Consider the following 19,539-nt stretch of genomic DNA (forward strand, 5'->3'; position numbering starts at 1 on the left):
AAATACAGAATCTGTGGAAACTTTTTAAAACGACATGAACAACACATGACTTGGAAACGTGATGCTCACAGTCCCGGATGAAGAAACCCTTCAGTAATCTGACTCTCATGGGGCTGATTACAAGTCAGCACAGGGGTCAAACGCTGCGTTTCTAATGTTACAGAGCTGCTGCAGATTTCCCTTTTCACCTGTGACAGGTCTACCTTCGTGGTACAGCTACTTTTATCTTTAATTTGCTTTGGAGCCATTTTGGAGCCAGGTTACTAAAAAAAAAAATTAAAAAAAAGATGAGATGAGATTTTCAATTTTCAAGCGCTAAATTCAAATATCAAAGATTTTCAAGTACTGCAGTTGTTGTAAAGTGGTAGAAAATGATTATATTTTCTATGAAATGAGCATATTGCTTACCTTGAGTGTAAACTTATATTTTTTTTACTACTGGCTGCAGGTACAAGAAAACATTTCACTGTGCATTGTACTGTGTATAACTGTGCATGTGACAAATAAAACCTATCTATCTATCTATCTATCTATCTATAGAAACCTTATTATACGATGTAATGCATTAAATAATAGGGTTAAAACTGGTTTGTGTGCATGGTAGGAGCCAGGGTTAGGTTGAGGTTAGATTATTGTTTTAGTTTAGGATGAGTCCTAAAATAAAATGGTATGATGAGGGCGTGTGTGTGAACTAGTCTTCAATAACCACAGGGGGCAGTGTTTCTTCTTCTGGATAAATAATCAGGACTGTAAACGTGTCGAGTCAACAGCTCCCACCAGGAAGAGATGTAACGTTTGAATGTTCAGTCTCCCAAATAAAAGCACAGAATTAGTTGAAATTTGAGGACAAATTCTATCAAGGAGCACAAATCAGTTTGATCTTTTTTTTATTTATTATTCTTTTTATATTTTTCTGTAAGGTGTTTGGAGATAAGGGCTTGAATTAGTTCTGTACAATTTTAATAACTGGGGCTAATCGGAACATAACAATGCTACAAAATAATCTATTTATTTTTTGCATTACTTTGGAAACATAATCTTCTTTATTTTATTTTTGTTTTGTACTTTTATTAACTGTATTACAAATTTTCAGTCATGAAAAAATTAATGCTTCGATTTTAGTGCATTTATAATAATGACATGCAGTCTGTAGTAGTACCTCAACGTGTGCAGTGTTGTTTATTAACATGCAACATGCTTTCTTCAAATTATTCCTGATGCTTATTTTGTGTTGTGTATGCATGAGCTGTGTGTGCACGTTTCATTTTATTCATTGTGTAATGACAATAAAATCAACCGTAATCTTAATATGCACAGTAATTTAACATTAATTTGGTCAATATTTGGAGTTTGCTGAGAGTTTAGTGACTTCTCAGACATTTCCTCTCCGCTACGTTCAAGCTGCTATCCATGCCTGTTAAATCGTGTCACGTTGTGTATATTACTGTACAAAAACAACACTGTCTGTCGGCTAGCAAAGCATATGCCGTAGATTATAACATTGTTGTATGCTACATTTCAAACAGGAATAATAAATAACTTGATTAATACTGATTTATAATAAAGACATAACATTTTTCTAGTCTAGCTGTTTGAACAGTAGAACCGCTGATAATTTCATGCAGATTAGATGGAAAACTGTTCTTATATATTATTCAATAAACATTTTCGGTATATATCAGTATTACGTTTTTCAAGAATTATGTTTTTACTTTTGGATTAAATGAGGTATTGTCAGGTTTTCAAGGGCGTTGCTGGAGGGTGAGCAAACAAACGACATACAGTACGTGGCCTGACAAAGCACACAGTTCTCCTCGAAAACCTTCAAACTCCTACGGTTACAATTACACAGTGACGCAGACAATACTTTTACCTGTTTTTATTTATTGTACAAGCAACTGAGTGTTTTATCTTTGGCCTTCCACACAAATCCCTCCATAAACTTCAACTAGTCCAGAATTCAGCTGCCCGCATCATAACTCGAACCCCCTCCATTCACCACATCACTCCTGTCCTTCAAGAGCTTCATTGGCTCCCGGTTCGATTTCGCATCCAATTCAAAGTCCTCCTGCTTACTTTCAAGGCCATTCACAACCTCACCCCCCCCATATTTGTCTGCTCTCTTCCATGTTCCCACTCCCTCCCGCTCTCTACGATCCTCTTCCTCCATACATCTGTCTGTCCCTACTGCCCGTCTTACCACCATGGGGAGCAGAGCATTCAGCCGCTCTGCTCCCCGTCTCTGGAATTCACTACCACCCCAACTCAGAAATATTGATTCATTTCCCCTTTTCAAATCACAACTCAAAACATATCTGTTTAAAACTGCCTATTCCACCTGATGACAATTGCTCTGCCTTTTTTTTTTTGTTGTTGTTTTTATATATATATATTTTATTCTTCTGCTGTCGTTTCTTATGAATGTATGTACGGTGTCCTTGAGTGCCAAGAAAGGCGCCTTTAAATAAAATGCATTATTATTATTATTATTATTATTATATGCCGTACAATGAGTACAAGCGTAGTTAAAACGATGCGACTTTTATTGTGAAAGGAGTGTACTTCCGACCGGAAGTGTGGCTGTTGTTTTATTTTGTACTCTGACTTGATAACAACAGTCAGACTCGGGGAATGTACCTCGGCTGTCCTACGAAGTTTTTCAGCTGCACATTTTCAACCACGGCTTTCTGAGAAAATGGAGACGACCGTACACACTTGTGTTGTGAAGTAAAATAAAGCCGGGGAGAAACATAAACGGTAAGTGTTTATATATATATAAAAAAATGAGCTTTTAAAGGAAGAACTAGCTAACATTTGGCCAATATCTCACAGGTCAGAACTTCCTCCTCTACGAGGCTGTTGAGAAGCTAGCAGTTTGTTAGCTTTGTTAGCTTGTTAAATCTTCCTTGTAAAGTCTAGGTGAACCCTTCTGACGCGGGATTAAGTTTTATACGCGTTGAAGGTTATTTAAATAAATCGTGTAATGGAGTTAAGTGTTGACGGGCAGGTAATAGTGCAGCTCAGCTGGTCCTCAACTCCCCGGGTGATGAAAGTTAGTCACTAGCTTCCTGCTAGACAAATCTGATCTCGGAGCTAACATGCTAGCTCTGGTTAGCAAGGTAGAAAGTGTAAACAAAATGTGATCTTTATACTTTCCGAGCTTCACATTACAACTGAAGGCGTCTCTTCGTTTTCCTGTGAGTTTATCTTAATGCGATCACTGCTCACGTGTTTGCTCACCTTTACTGGTTAAGTCTCACAAATGTAATTTAACAGAAATGATCAGGTTTCTCAAAACATTACATTTGGACTGATAAGCAACACGTAGAATAGGTTGATTTGCTTAAATATTTATGATTTTAATGCTTCATGAGTTGATTGTCATCTCTTGTCTTTCATAGTTCAATTAATGTAAAAAGGTTTCTTTGTCCTGTCACTATAGGTCAGTGTTTTTATGAGTAGATAACATTATCAGATGCAGACTCCTTCCTTATTTATTATGTGGCTTTTACAGCATGAACACTAAATTTATCAGTCCCCATGGGGGGGGAGGAGGAGGAGGAGGAGAAGGGGGGGCCTTCTGTAAATGAGTCAGGATGTGTTTGCTTTCTCTTTGTTTGATTTGACCAGTACCGGTCAAGATTTTCTGGCCTGTTTGTGTTTGATGTAGAGGTCATTCATCGCCATATCAGCAGCATTTATCACTAACTACGTAAAGTATTGTTCTCGGCCGTAGTCTTGACATGTAAGGTATTTTAAATATGTCCCATTGTCTTACCTCCACCTCCATGTCGCCTCTTATTTGTTAAAGATTTAAGGGTCGGATTGGGGCTAATTTCCCAATTTCAGTGACCAGCTGGCCATTTGAACGTGTTAGTACTATAAAATTAACTTTCCATTAACTCCTCAACCATTTTTTGTTTTGGCCACAACACAGTATTTATTAGTCTTGTCCCTATAAATCCGTTCCCTGCCTCTTTTCATGTGTTGTTTCGTATTCTTCCTGTTGTTTTTTATTTTCTTCTGTCATAAAGTCAATCAAAACATTTAATTTAAAGCCGTGCTGGTGTAATCCAGTGGCCTCGCATCTATCATCGCTGCCGTGACTGTGACTCTGACTGACAGGCAGAACACAGATTGTGCCAGAGATACACAAGACCCTTGAGCTGTGAAATGATGCAAACTTTGCTCTCTTGCAAAAAAAAAAACTTGTCGTCATTTGGCTTGCAAACATTCATCCGCTGGGGACAGACAACAGAGACTTCAGCTGAAATGTTGACTGCCAAATGGAGTTGTTTGTTTTACTGGGGCCAATAATAAGTTTTCCGATTATCTTGAAATTTGTGGTGTTCTGGGATAATCAAAAGCACATCTAGAGATCATAAAACGCTTAAATAATTCTATCTCGAACTTTTACATGCTGCGTTTTCTACAGTATATCAGAAGAGCTCCCACTGTATTCACTAATTTCGCACACATGGCCTTCAATTTCCCAGCTAAATGAATTAAAAGGCAGCCCATCTCTGGCTTTGGGTGCGCAGGGAGCCTCGGCACTGCTGTTGAATTGCGAGTAGCTGTTGGTGGCTGTCTCTCTCTCCTCCTTCATTGTAGCGCAAAATGGAACAGGGCTGTCTCCCCGTCTCGCCACCCATCTGCTTCCTTCTCCCCTGCTGTTTGGGGTGAAAAGCCTTCAGCAGAATGGACAGGCAGTGAAGAGACTTTTATGCTATGTTTTGATCGGGAGGTGCATAGTTCAGAATGGGTGGCATTCACCAAATGCCACCCATTCTGCCCTCGTGCAAAGCTCAGTGCTGGACTGGTAGTTCAGCTCTAACCCGGTGTTCAGGGTGAACAATAAATTTAATTTCTGATTGGTCGACCTGAGCGCCTCAGGACAGAGTCACCTGTTATGTAAGGTTGTTTAGAGGAGGAAGGAGAGGAGAGGTGGTCTTTGGGCGTCTCTCTCTGGCTGTCCCAGGCCCATTCAAGTTGCTTCCTCATGTATCCTATAAAACGGGGTGGTCAGATTCGTACCTTGAATTGGTATTCAATGACAAGAACACATCAGACAGGAAATATTATCTTAAATTTAATATGTGAAGCTTGAGACACTATACATATGTGTCTTAAGATGTTATACACTATAACATTACTGCTGCTGAGGTCCTGAACGTATAAAGTCAAGCTGCCACTGGAATAAATGGGTGGCCACATTTGGATGTAACAGAATAACTATTCTCCATCCTCAATGTGACTCTTCTCCGTTATCGCGCTCGTCAGAAACCACAGAGCAGCTTAGTTGTTCATGCGTCGATAAGGAAAATCTTCTCTTGCTCTCCCAGGTGCAGACACAAGCCATAAAGGCTTATTTCTCTGTTTGCCGTCTCCATGGTGCTAAGCAGAGATGAACGTCAAATTGCTGTGGACATGATAAACTATTATACACTGTAGAGAATTTAGCTACCCAATCATTGTACTGACTTTCATAGAAAGCTGCTTCCTCATCATACTGTACCAGATACTGTGGAAAATTACCTTGCCCGGTTGGCTCTGAATCCGACTGTTTACTAAATAGTGCTGAAGTTGCATCAGAGGCATTCTCTCTTCAGTGTTATAGGCTAAATAGAGATGTATTAAGCTACAGGGTTAATTCTATTTCCAGCATACAGAAAGTTGGCCTCCACCTATGTATGCCTGACAGCCTAACAATAACCCATCTCCAGCTTCAGAGGATGGTGTGATACTATACACGGTGGCAGCGACAGTTTCACAAATGCTGAAATATTTCTTCCTTATGTGGAGCGTAAACAAAGTTATGTAAGAAATAGCTTTTCAGAAGGGGTTTGTCTTCCAGCCTCTGGGCCGTCCCTCGGTCCAGCGGCATAAAACCCCGATGCATTGTCATGACCAGGAAATCTGTCCTCGTGTTGGAATGTCACCGGAAATTAGCGGACGTGATGAACGCAGCAGAAGAACGTTTTGAGCCACTCATTTCCAGTCTTTAAAGATGATGATTGAATGCGAGAAAGTACCAAATTCGCGAAATCCCCAGAGGCGTGCATGATCTTTTCCCAAATTTGGACTTCAACAGTGAGAAACTTTGGTGTGACTTGTTAAAATACAGGACCGCCGGGACGTTTGTCTCAGTCAGAGTCATGAAATAAATCGCTAAAGGTTGATTATGGAGGAGTTGACGGGAGGAATTAATCTTATTTGAGAGGTGAGAGAGTTTATTTGCACATTGGAGTATAGTGTCTAACAGATATCAGCTCTTATCAGTTAATAGATTGGATCAACATTGTTAGATATTATTGCGCTGTAGACAGGCCAGTGGTTAGCATCTGAGGCTAGGCACTAGTCATTCCTCTTCTCTGTGGCTTTTTAGCCAAATCAGCATGTTGAATCAATCAGTGGATTGGTGAGAGAGATCTCTCTGATTGGCTGATAAGCTTAGCGAACCAGCGCTCTTCTGATTTACTAATACAGACTACTGCCACCTTTTGGTACGGAAAGATACGGCCTTTGGCTGTGGCGTTTGCAGTCTGTTAGGGTGACACTTTTTGTCCCAAACATGAGGAAACTTATCTGTCTTCATCTGCACAAGTTCTCTGATGTGTGGTTTGGTTGGTTTGGTGTTGCCGGGCCCTTTCAGCCCAAACCCGTAAATCTGCTAGGCTAATGTAATGAACATGTGTTCTAGTACGTGTGTGCTGTTAAACAACAACAATCGGGGACCATAAATCCACTGACGCCGCTTTGATTCGATTCGAGGAGATCATTCATTCCACTTATGTGTGCTGATGTCTTACCACCGAACCGCTCAATGAGATTTCCAAGTCAGCACATGGTCATATGCTTGTTATTGAATAGTTGCAGCAAAGGAATCGAATCTGCACTGCGTGGGGAAAATTACTGTTGCCTGGTTTTATTCCTGCTGCTGCTGCTGTTCTGATTTCCTTGGAAATGGAAGAAACACTTTGGAACAATGTCACGGTGAATATTCAGGAAGTGGCGTATGAATAGTCTAAAAAAGAGTTTTTTTTAAGAAGGGTCTGAGGTGCCAGGGTGCAGTCCCGGAGTCGTAAATGTTCCAGTGTAGTTTGGTTGTGCGCCTAATTGTCTCCTTGCAAAATTACAGGCGAGGGAAACCTGGATTTATTTTGTTTATTGCGTTGCTGTAGCCAGTGTGTTATTGCTCTGTGGTCTTAAGGGGTATACTTGTTAAAACCATTACTCCTGCAGCTCCAAGTGACAAATTTTATTACTATTTTTCCTCCTTCCCTTTTGACACATAAATTACAGAGTGGCTTCCCCCTTAAAAAATGCAGCTCGGTGACCTCACGTTAACCCGCGTCTGCTGCAGCAGAAACACAACTGGTTTGAATCATCCCACAGTGCTAGTCATAATACAGCAAACCTAGTGATTTCTGTTTAGAGCTGACAGAAGACTGAAAACCATTTATTACTTGCCCCAGAGTTGTCTCATGAACTGGGACACCATCCCAGTGTGTGTAAGCTGTGGTTGCAAGTGAATGCCCCTCAGCCACAGAACTTGAATACATGCATCTGCGTGTGCTCGCACAAATACACACACACACACACACACACCCACACACACACTGACCTCAGTCACATGGAAAGTCCCACTCAGTATATTGCAGAGGCAGGATTTTCCAGTTTAATTACGCCCAGGGAGTGTAATTTCACATTGACTTGTGGCTTGCACGAAATTGCTCCTCTTGTCTCGTTAAAATTTCCTCTCGTTCACAGGCCTCGATTAGTTCACTCCGTGTGGCGTTAAGGCATCACTCAAGGGCCTCCGTGTCGGCGTTATCTTCAGGGTCACTGGTCTAATCACTAGAAACGCGCTATCGAATTATTACTTCTTTCATTTTCATTTCCGTGACGCTGCTGCGAGCCGCGATGCTCAAGGATGGAAATGTACTCACAGAGCCACCAATTAAAACACATTATCCTTTTACAGCTTGGCGGCAGCGTTAATGGCTTGATGAGATGCAATTATGGTTTACACATGTTTTATTTTCAGCTCATTTATCTTTAGGTCACAGCCAACTATATACGTTAACATAGCATTAAATGTACTTACACAAAATATAGCTTATAGGAGCGTCAGCAGGCTTTACGCCGAGTCGCTTCCAAAGATGCGGCATTTAACAGACAACGGGTGAATTAACGACATCTGGGTGAGAGTTATTTCACACGGCAAAGACCATGTAGCTGACGAGTGGAGCTATATTTTTGACATCTGTTTTGTCCCGAAAGATATTAGATGCCATGCCTTGGCTGATAAGATATAATTCAACGGTTGTTTTAATGAAAACCGTGAGCCGGTTGAGGATGCGTGAGGAGTAACTCGTTGTGGATGCAGGCGAGAGCAAACAGTGGTTTGAATCATCAACCAACTTTGGAAATTACCCTGCAGATTTATCTTTAAAACATCCTGCTGTCCATTTGTGTTGAAGCTTTTCTAGGGTAGCTACGTGTAGGCGTACAAATACTAACACAGGGGTTTGTCAGTTTATTGTTATCAAGTCAGAGACATTCTGTGTATTCAAAAAGAGAGCTGCCGGTATCTTTCATCTCATATTTATAGCTCTGTTGCAGTAAATTCCCTCCCAGCACACTGCAATGATGCAAGAGCCTTCTCAGCAGGATGTAGGGCATGTTTAGACCTCACATCTCAAATGCGTCAAGAGCTGGATTGAGATGGATTTAGAGCGTACACCTGGCATTAGAAGGCATCTCAATTGCGAAATTGAGCACCTTTGACGTCCAGGGTGGTGGGCCCCGCTCGTCGCCTTCTTGGCAGAGCCTGATTGAGCCTAACTGATTCACAAAAGTCCAAAAGATGCATTGCTCAAACAGGCCACACCCTTAATGATCACCCTGAACTTTTGTGTGCTGCGAAGTTGAACTATGAAGAAAGACTTGCTTCTGGAGCCAACCACAAGTCCGCTTAATCCGGTCTATTAGTGTGTGTGTGTGTGTATAGTGACCTAGATGGCCCCGGTAAGCAGGAAGAAACCAAATCAGCCTCTCAACAAATACGGCCAAGGCACAAAACTGAACCTGGCTTCGGGGCTATGCCGTTAAAAGCCCGTGTTTAAAGGCGCTCCGCCGACGTGAGCAGTAAAAGCGCACTACTGCCTACGTGTTAGATTGACGGTAGAAAAAAACCCCGCAGCCAGTCAGACTGAGGTTTGTAGGTTATGAGAACGACCATTTGCGCTCGGCAGGATTGCTGCCTCGGTTCGAGATTTGCAGCAGCCTTGTTAATTAGTTACCTTTTGGCTCCAGCTGGAATTTTTTCCTGAAATTAGTCCCTGATGACAAAGACACGCACAAACACAAGGTTTGGAGCAGCCAGGGGAAATCATTTTTTTTTTTTTGTTTATTTGGATAGGCCTTTTAAACACACAACGTATGGCCGTTCACTTTCTTGGTGGATTAATTATAGTGACGAGTGGAAATAAAGATGGAAACTATCTCCGTATGTGTAGTTTGGAAGAGGCAAACAGAGCAGCGCGGTTAAAACGACAACATACGAACACAACCCTTCATTTTACTCCCTGTAGCTGCTCTTACTGCTTTCACATGTGAAGAGTTGCGCTTAAAAAAATAGTTTGCAGTGTGTAAATGAGCAGTGAAAGCACTCGAAGCAAGGTGTGGCTCCTCTAGAGGCACGCCGACACAGCAGCTGTGGCCGTGCGCAAGATCCATGGTGGGAACAGCTCAGGATTCTGTCTTGTTTTGCCTACACTTGACTAATACACACTCTGGGGGAAAGCACGCAGCCGATGATGCGAGCAGAATAACACGCACACACACACTCAGCTGCACAGAAGACACGCCTGAAGAAATGGCTGCGGCCTGACGACTCTTTAACTATCAGAGGAGCGGCCAGTTAACCACCTCACTGATGGCTGTCTTAATTTCTTGTCGCGTTTTAATTGTCCTATCTCCAGTTGATGCAGGTTGGGAAAAAAACATCAGTTGCTTCCAAATGCGTCTGTTTTTGCAGCAGAGCATTAAAATTTTATGCATTCAGCTTTGGCACGGCACCTAATCTTCTCTTTTTTTTTTTTTTCTTTCTCACAGGTTTGTGTCCTACTTCAGCAACATCTCAACAGAACCTCTGAATCACTGTGATTTAAACCAGAGACCGACCACTTCACTGACTTGTAGACCTCCTATGCTGCGTTCTTGCTACCATGTCCTAGCTAACACAAGTCCAGCTCCCTTCCCTGACCAACCTTGTCCTTCCCCTCACCATCCCCCATCTCCTCCCCTCATGTGGTGATTTCTGGTGGTAGCACCAGTGGCGCCCCTTCCACCGTGATGAGCAGTTTGCACCAGCAGCAACATGGCAGCACGGGCTCAGAGCGAGACATTCACTCTGCTGCCTCCTCCGTCAGCCTCCCTTCAGCCAGAAAGACTCCCAAGAAGCGCCGCCTGTCCCTCCACGCGATCTTCGGACGCCGGCGCCGGCCTGAGCGCGACGCCAAGCGCAAGTCGAGGACTTTGCAGGCGCCGGCCGGAGTGGATGGCGTCGTCAGCGCCGAAAGCGTTCAGTCAGAGACTTGTCAAGACAAAACCTCAACCCAGACTCCAGTGGACGTAGCATCAACTTCATCAGCGGCGGGGTCTTCGTCGGAGCTGCTGGAGTGCCCTCTGTGCCTACTGCGCCATGCGCGCGATCGCTTCCCGGACATCATGACCTGCCACCACCGCTCCTGCGCAGACTGCCTGCGACAATATTTGCGCATTGAAATCTCAGAGTCCAGAGTCAACATCTGCTGCCCCGAATGCTCAGAGCGCTTCAATCCCCACGACATTCAGCTGATCCTGGGAGACCGGGCCCTCATGGAGAAGTATGAGGAGTTCATGCTGAGGAGGTGGCTGGTGGCTGAACCCGACTGCCGCTGGTGCCCCGCTCCCGACTGCGGGTAAGAACCAGAGCTGAGGGATTATGTAGCCGGCCCAGTGAATAACATAGTAGGGTAGCTTGCGATTTGCATAAAATATCACTCGCAAGGTGAAAGCTTGGGAGATAAAGGTGAGACGGTGCTTTGAAAAGACAGGTGTAACTCGAGGTGTTCAGCAAAGCATATGCAAATTTAACTGAGACTATTTCAGGCCTGTGAGTTTATTCCCTAAAACAGAACATCTTTAATCTTTAATCAATTTCCTGAGATGTGTTTAATGCTTTTCCAAAACCAATACACAAGTCCTAAAATAACACACTAAGAAACTACATCAAGGAAACTTCAAGACTGTAACTTGGCCCTCTGAAGTTTACCTCAGCTCCTGCGTTGATGCCCGACTTAAAAATAACTCCCAACAGTAATAGACCTGCTTATGTCGTCAGCTTAATGAGTCAGCCAAAAAAGACGTAAGGTCAGTGAGCGCGCGGTGATGCCCTTTGTTGTCAGACTAGACCATCATTTTAAAAGGTCACGGGCTGTAAAATATTTATACCGGAGCACATTTGTCACTAAAAGGAGCCTCATACATTACGTTGTGTATATGTTTAGGTTAGTTATAATAGTTTAGATCTTCAGAAAGTTAATAGTTACTGCCTAGTATTAATAATATTTAGCTAATGCATAATTTGAACAGTTAAAAAGACTATACAACAATAATAGTTACAGTATAATAAGAAGAGCATGCATGTAAATCAGGACAAATATGAAAAGCATGAAGTTTAAATAACCAAAGTGTCAATATCTGAATATTTACCAATGCAAATGATTCACTTCAGGTCAAATGAACTTCTGCAGATCTCTTTTAACTATGTCTTTTGAGGAAAAACTTAATATTAAACTTGTGTTTCCAGTTTTTTTTCCCTTTTTACTGTGAGCAGACTGCGCAGAGTTTAGGTCAGGTCAGAGTTTTATACGTTTGCAGCTGGTGGGTATTCAAGAGTTTGCTCACAGGGGCCTGAACTGTGACTATCACTCTGCTCTCTCTGGTCTCTTGATCATCTGCTTCTCCTGCCACTTAGCGCGCCATTAGGCCGTGACTACCGCTGTGTACACAACACACCTGTACTGCTCAAGTGCAGGCAGTATTAATGTATTATTTTGGCTCCAGAAGTTCACAGTATTCACTTATCGTTAGTTCATTTCTGAGCGATTGCTTGGTAAAGCGTTTACCCTTCGCTCTCTCTCTCTCTCTCATGGCTTTGTTGCATCAACACTGCTGACCATTGTCTGCTGGAATAATGGCTCTTTCATGAATTTGTTGCAACTCTTCTTGCTCTCAAACTCACCCGAACAGCTCAGCTTCTGGCTCGCGGCCTCGCTCTCCGCCGGTTAATGCTCTCGGCCTTTGCTGTTGTGTAATAGTGCGCTCAAGTTATTGGGCTTTGCCGATCAGATCAGAGGTTAGGTTTGTCAAATGTGGGAATCGTTTTTACATGAAGAGATAAATCCTTTTGACTGACTTTACAGCAGGTTCATATATTGCGTTTTGGTTTTGAGATAATCCCACGATCCTTTAATTTATCCCACGGTGGGGGAATTTGCTGCATAAAGTTTAAGGACAGTTAAATACACATTAAATAATTAGTCAACAGTCATTTTGCATATGTGGTCTGATACTATCTGTGTCACAATATGTGTTGTGCTATGAATAAATAGTGGAAACTGAACAGGAATTAAGCTGTGAAACTGTAGTATACGTGTGAAAAAACACAAACAACGCCAAAAGGTCTACAACATGTCATCGGTTCACCTCACCAAGGTGTTAGTGGAGACTGTCTGGAAACAGTTTCTTTTTTAGATCCGTGTACATGCATGACCTCAGCTGCTAGACTTGTCGGACACATCAGTTCTGAGAATGAGCAAAGAAAGAAAACCACAGTGACGTATCGGGAATGTTGTTGTTTATTTTTAATGAGAACCTCTTTATGGACTTCAGTGTCACTTTTGTTTTTCGGTTTTAGTGTTTTTAACTTCCCTGTGAGAAAGAGGAAATCTTTACCGAGAGGAAAGCCCCAAGAATTTTTTAACCGTACTTATGTAAATTCTGGCTTGATATATACGGCAGAGCTCACTAATACATTTATTGTGTTCAAGTTTTATAGCACGGAAGACATTTCTCCGTTAATAAACAAGTCTATCTGTTGAATATTTATTATCTCTCTATCTTGGTTTAAAGGCTTAAAATAATGCCAGTTTAACTTTTCTCACGGAAAAATGTAAACCTTTTCCCGGAGTTACTGCTGACTTTTCTTTCCACCGTTGCATCTCCGGTATCAGCTGATGTTTGCGCGTTTATTAGATTAAACACTTATCTCATTTTAACCAAGATCTTGACTAAGTTAACGGCTGTGTGTGTGTGCCAGCGGCCAAGGCGTGCACATCAGCTGACGCCACAGCGTCTGCTTACTTTAGTTAAAATATTTTTCAGCGTATTTGCTCTCAGCCGAATAAGCAGCTTGTCTTAGTGCAGGCTTTTCTCTGCGGAGTTACATTCATAAGTGCAGATACTGTTGCGTGTGTTTACAGAGAGGATCAGCTGAGAGGTTTTCTTGCATGCTGTCAGCTCTCAGACCGGGGCCTCTGTCCTGTATACAATTCCAACTACAGAGCGGTTACACATTGTCCAGTTCATACGTCAGAGTGTTTGTTTTCCCTTATCGCCTGTCCCTAATGTTCCTGTGATAGCCACGGTGTGTGTGTGATGCATAGTGGCTACAGTAATCACCGTGTTTAACTAAAGTTGTCATACATACGCAGTATTTAAGGTGTGTCACGCCAGACGGACGCAAGTAGATTTGTGGGGAAACGGATAATACACATACAATAGAGAAATGTGTTTGAGACAGTAAGTAGGATGTCAGGTACACTAGTGAAAATGTAATCTAATACGACAGTCCTGCACTAATAAATCTTATCTTTATGACTGTTATAGTTTATGTTGAAACAGAAACAGAAAGGTAAGGTCAGGTAAGACAAGTAAATTGTGGAGGATGGCAGCGTGAGGAGCTGTTAAACTGGACCGAATTAAACATGAAAGTATTTCTGATATTTAGCCAATATGTCAATACGACGCAACACAACTCAGTAGTACCACAAACCACAGCCCACGAAATGAAAACACAGTTGAATCATCGTGTCTCTCAGTTATTTTAAACAAATGCTCCAACACCGTAACCTTTATGAAGCTTTATTACAGCACTGAAAGCATTCATTTCCATTTTCACTAGTGTCCCCAATGAACTGGCAAATGAGTGTAAATGACTTAATGCCTAGTTTTTATTGTGTCAGTTGGTCAAGTTGTTTTTAGGTTTGCATATTTATAATGGTTTGGACTTTGTCTCTGTCCTGCCGTGAACCTTTCCTGAATAAACCATTGTAATGATTGATGGAGGTTACTATAGTATCAGGCAGTCATCCAGAATTAATTGCGCCATTGATTGCGCCACATCCGGCCAGGTGGCAGATTCCTGAGGAGGTCGGTAGCAGTGGTCACACCTGAATCACGTCTGAAATCGCTCCGTAGTTTCACTCGCTCTAACCTGCACAAGCACTGACCACTTTAGCCCTGCTGACCCCTGGTGTTGTGCTCAACTACTACACCCCCACTGCTCCCTGACTTACCAGCCGACCGTTTCAACCTGTGCTTTTCCTCTCTCAGATACGCAGTCATTGCGTTCGGCTGTGCCAGCTGCCCCAAGATCACCTGTGGGCGTGAGGGCTGCGGGACGGAGTTCTGCTACCACTGCAAACAGCTGTGGCATCCCAACCAGACATGTGACACGGCACGGCAGCAGCGGGCCCAGAGCCTGCGGCTGAGGAGTTTCAGGTCGTCTTCGCTCAGCTACAGCCAAGAGAGCGGAGCCGCAGGTAACGTACAGATACATGCATATGACCATAGACTTACCTGACCTGCTGTGTGGTATTTACACCTTCTTCAGCTGTGTCTATGCACGTGTGATTTCATAGTACGCTCCATGAATTGTAACTGAAAAATAAATAAACAAATAAATGTAACTCTCTTCACTCGACCTGCACCAGGCGATGACATCAAACCATGTCCTCGCTGCGCCGCCTACATCATCAAGATGAATGACGGAAGCTGTAATCACATGACCTGCGCCGTGTGCGGCTGTGAGTTTTGTTGGCTGTGCATGAAGGAGATCTCTGACCTGCACTACTTAAGGTGCGTTTGAGTTGACTGCTTTTCACCGATCAGCATCACAGCTGTGTGTCCTTTCATGGCTTTGATTTTGAAACAATTGAAGCAGTGTACATATATATATATATATTTGCAGCATAAGTATTAGTTGTTATAGTGACCGTTTCTCCTCTCTCTCCCGTCCTCTCAGTCCGTCGGGCTGCACCTTTTGGGGGAAGAAGCCCTGGAGCAGAAAGAAGAAGATTCTGTGGCAGCTCGGTACGCTGGTGGGTGCACCCGTGGGTATCGCCCTCATTGCCGGCATCGCCATCCCTGCGATGATCATCGGCATCCCAGTTTACGTGGGCAGAAAGGTGAGAAGACTACCAGCTGTGGTCACAGTTTATTTAGACGCATGGGTACGGGCGCAATAAATAACCAACAGTTGCTTTAATCACACGCACTGTGAAGTGTCTATTACACATGTTTATAATCTGAGTGCCCTAGATTCCCTGTCCCGTGTGTACTTTCACACCAATTACGCCATAAATCCAGTTTGTTATAAAGTGCTTTAGATGAATAGATCACGTTTTGCTTTTAGAAAAACGGACTAAAGGAATTTTTGCTGGTTATCTCGGAATCTCCCCAGTAAATTCCCGCTTTAACCATTTTTCACATCAGATCCATAATCGCTACGAGGGCAAGGACATCTCCAAACACAAGAGGAACTTGGTGATAGCCGGAGGCGTGACGCTGTCTGTGATTGTGTCGCCCGTGGTTGCTGCAGTCACTGTCGGTAAGAAATGTTTTTTAATTTTTCTTCTGTCTTTTCTGCATTTTCTACTTCTGAGCTAAATATTGTGACATAAGGGATTAAACATTCGTCTAATAGCGTTCTTGTCTCTCAAATGACTCTCTTTGATTGCATCTATTCAGGGAAATGCTAGATTTAGAACTCACCTGTTTTAACGTGTCGCGCAGGAATCGGCGTCCCCATCATGCTTGCTTACGTCTACGGCGTTGTCCCGATCTCCCTGTGCCGGAGCGGCGGCTGTGGCGTGTCTGCTGGCAACGGCAAAGGGGTGCGAATCGAGTTTGATGACGAAAATGAGAACATAGGGAGCGGGGTGGCAGCCGCAGGTGAGAACTTCTGACTCATCTCATTTCAGCTCTCCCTTTAACAGGCTTAAAAGATCACAATTGACCTTGTTTACTATTTCACGAACATATTGCTGTTATTATAAGGACTATTTTAGGTCTAGGTCAGAGTGAATATTTCAAATACCTGCAGCATTTGTAGGAGTGGAACAATGGGGTTTGGTATGTGTGTTTGGCACGTACACCTGCATCTCTCAGCACCTTTGTGTGTACATGCTATCTTTTGTCTATAAAGTGCCACAACAGTTCACGAGAGACTCAAAGGTGTGGGAGGATGTGAAGTGATTGAGAGTGACAGAAAAAAAATGACTGACACTCTGCCTGGCTGGCAGCGATGTCACGTCGAGCTCGTCCTGCTTTCTCGAGAAGTGCTGAGAGAGGGATTGTGTTTCTCACGGCTTCTGTCAACACTGACAGTGATAGTAGGGAATCCAAATGACCGCAGAGACTTTCTGGATACGTGAGGTGTAAGGCATGATGATGACACTTCCTCACATATAATTATATATTATTTAGTCTGTCTTCAGCCTGCTGTAGTGGATTCACTACATTTCACCATGTTTGATTCATCTGTAAATGAATTAAACTGCGTTCCCTGTGCCCGTTTCTCTGCTCAGACACTACCTCGGTGGCGGAGACCCGGCTCAACAACCCCAGCCTCGGAGATGGGGCGAGTGTTGGCGGGCTGACGGGCCTGAGCCTCAGCGTCAGCGGGAGCCACATGGAGCGCTGCGGCGTGAGCTCTGCGCAGAGGGACAACATGAGCGACAATGCCAGCACCACGGCCCTCGCTGGGACCAGCATCACCGGGAGCCTGACTGGCAGCTGCTACAACCGGTAAAGCACTGGGGTCTCTTGCATTGTTTTGAATGCCAGAAGTCATCAAAAAAACATGGCACAATATTGTATATATTGAATTGACATGCAGATTTACAGGTGGTCAAGGAATTTGTAGTGAACGGTTGTGTTCTTCTGGAGTGGATAACAGTATAGTGACTGTTCATTGCTTGTCTCAGGATGGAGGTGCAGGCTGATGTCCAGAAGGAACGCTGCAGTCTGAGCGGAGAGTCGGCCACCGTCAGCCTGGGGACGATCAGTGACAATGCAAGCACAAAAGCCATGGCAGGGTCCATCCTCAATGCCTACATGCCTCTGGAAAGGTCAGCTGTCTGAGTGTAGTCTGCTTGTTGCATTCACAAGTAAAGTTTTAATAAAGGACAAAAACGACAACTTAAATTTGTCTTAATTTGCAGGGATAACAGTCTGGACGTGCAGCCAGACGAGTCCAAACAGGAGAAGGTGCGACACTGCAGCGGCAGCAGCAGCCTGGATGAAGCCAGCTGTAGCAGCAGCACCGCTGGCCTTAAAGGAGATAACGGTAGTACAGGCCCTTATTCATGCCTGTCCACCAGCGGCTGTGCTCAACATGGAAACCACTGCTGCCCCTCTTCCCCTCAGTCAAAGGACCACTCCACCTCAGGGGGCAAAAAGGGCAAAGGCAAGCTGTGGAAAAGAGCTAGCAGCAGCGCGGGAGAAACAAAAATTAACGAAGCGCAAGGGGACGCGGATGCCCAGCTCCTGGAGCAGCGCAGCACCAACTCCTCCGAGTTTGACTCGCCGTCCCTGAGCGGCAGCATCCCGTCTGTGGCCGACTCGCACTGCAGTCACTTGTCGTCGGAGCTCAGCTGCTCAGAACCCGAAACCTCAAGACCAGCTCGTGCACACTGCTCCTCCCAGATGGACCCTCACCCTCACCTCCCCGCCGCCGCCCTCAGCGACGTCACGCCCATGCCCGAGGTGGAGCACGACCGCCTGGAGCACGTCCCGTCTCAGAGTAGCCACGCAGCCTTCACCCACCGCCTGCTGTCGTCGTCCCCGCCTGCTTCGCCAAAAGACGGAAGCAGGGGGACCTTCCTGTACATCAGCGAGGACAGCTATGTAGCCACCACTGCTGAGCCAGAGAAGGACGAGAGCACGGAAGAGACCACCAGCAACACTGCTGTGCAGCCTGAAAGCCCGAAGAGGAAGCACTGCATACAAACAGACATCTAAAGAAACTCTTGAGTTCTTCTGCTGTGTTACCACTACAAGCTCAGTTCGCTTTATCAACCAGTTCCACTCCCTTCAATGTATCTTGGGAATCTGGTGATCGTGATGATAAGGTGGGAATATCATGTTATTTGTTCAGTTGCAGGGAGGGTCGAGGTCTAAGTTGGAGAGAGATTTGAGGGATAAAGTGAGCAGGAGCACAGTTAAGTATTTGGTTGTGACGGGATAAGCAGGTGAATTCAGAGTTTCAGCCAGTCGCTAATGCGTCAGCTGGAGCAGCAAGGCCTAGCGTAAGTAGAGGTGAATGTAACGGGACAGGTGGAAAGCAGGTTATCAGATATTGGCGAGATGTTGCAGAAGGCTCATGCAGCTATAAAGCTGAATTTCCAAATGCCAAGGCCGAACCTTTTCACCCTTTTCCTGACACTGACAAAAGGCAGAACTGATAAAGCTGGAAATAAGCAAAGTGAAAAATCTTTTATTCTTTTCTGCAGTAAATGTAGCTGCTATGATAAAAAAAAAAAAAAACCTTTTCTGCTTCGTCATATCACATCTGCAAAAACCTGGTTTTCCTCCTGAATCAGAGACGGGGGTTTGAGAAACTCAAGGATCGTTGAAGCGAGCACAGAAAAACGTGAGAGGGACCAGTTCATACGGTAGCAGAGTTTTCATAATCACATATACTAAAAATTACAGCGGATGCTTTTGTTTAAAATGTGACTCTTTGTTTTTTGTTTTGTGTGTTTGCCTATTTTTATTTTCCATTTTGGGAAAGTCAGTTTTAATGTTGAAGCCCTGTGTTGGGTCCAAACTTTTTAATGTAATCAGATGGGAACTGTGTTGACAAAAGACAGAAAGTGTAGCCTTGCATCCTGCAACCAGCGGCCACCTTGCAGTAATTCATTCTCCACGAGCCCGTCTGCGCTGATGAACAACATTTTTTTTTCTAAATTTGTTTGTTAATGCTTGCACTTGTGCAGATGCAAAACGATCACTGCAGTTTTTAGTCGTATGCAGAATTGTAATAGTCTCGAGTCAAGAAAGGGAAGTGTGCGTCGTTCCTCGTGAACATAAAGCCCGATTTTAAAATTCGAAACGGTTTCGTATAAATCCACTAAAACTGGAAAGTCAACCAAACAATGTATTTGCAATAATATATATATATATATATATATATATATATATAAA

General features: G+C 43.7%; 1 protein-coding gene across 1 annotated transcript; it reads left to right on the forward strand.

Annotated features, from left to right (window-relative positions):
• Nucleotides 1–2,586: 2,586 nt before the first annotated feature.
• Nucleotides 2,587–19,525, forward strand: LOC311501901 (E3 ubiquitin-protein ligase RNF19A-like). The gene is made up of 10 exons (XM_084563957.1): nucleotides 2,587–2,757; nucleotides 10,120–10,967; nucleotides 14,665–14,873; nucleotides 15,045–15,189; nucleotides 15,356–15,518; nucleotides 15,826–15,940; nucleotides 16,126–16,284; nucleotides 16,920–17,139; nucleotides 17,319–17,462; nucleotides 17,556–19,525. Exons 2-10 carry the CDS (start codon nucleotides 10,360–10,362, stop codon nucleotides 18,352–18,354), a joined length of 2,562 nt encoding a protein of 853 aa, XP_084420083.1. The 5' UTR covers nucleotides 2,587–2,757; nucleotides 10,120–10,359; the 3' UTR covers nucleotides 18,355–19,525.
• Nucleotides 19,526–19,539: the final 14 nt, after the last annotated feature.

The sequence above is a fragment of the Chelon labrosus genome (assembly GCF_963514085.1).
Source record: "Chelon labrosus genome assembly, chromosome: 16".
Classification (NCBI taxonomy): domain Eukaryota; kingdom Metazoa; phylum Chordata; class Actinopteri; order Mugiliformes; family Mugilidae; genus Chelon; species Chelon labrosus.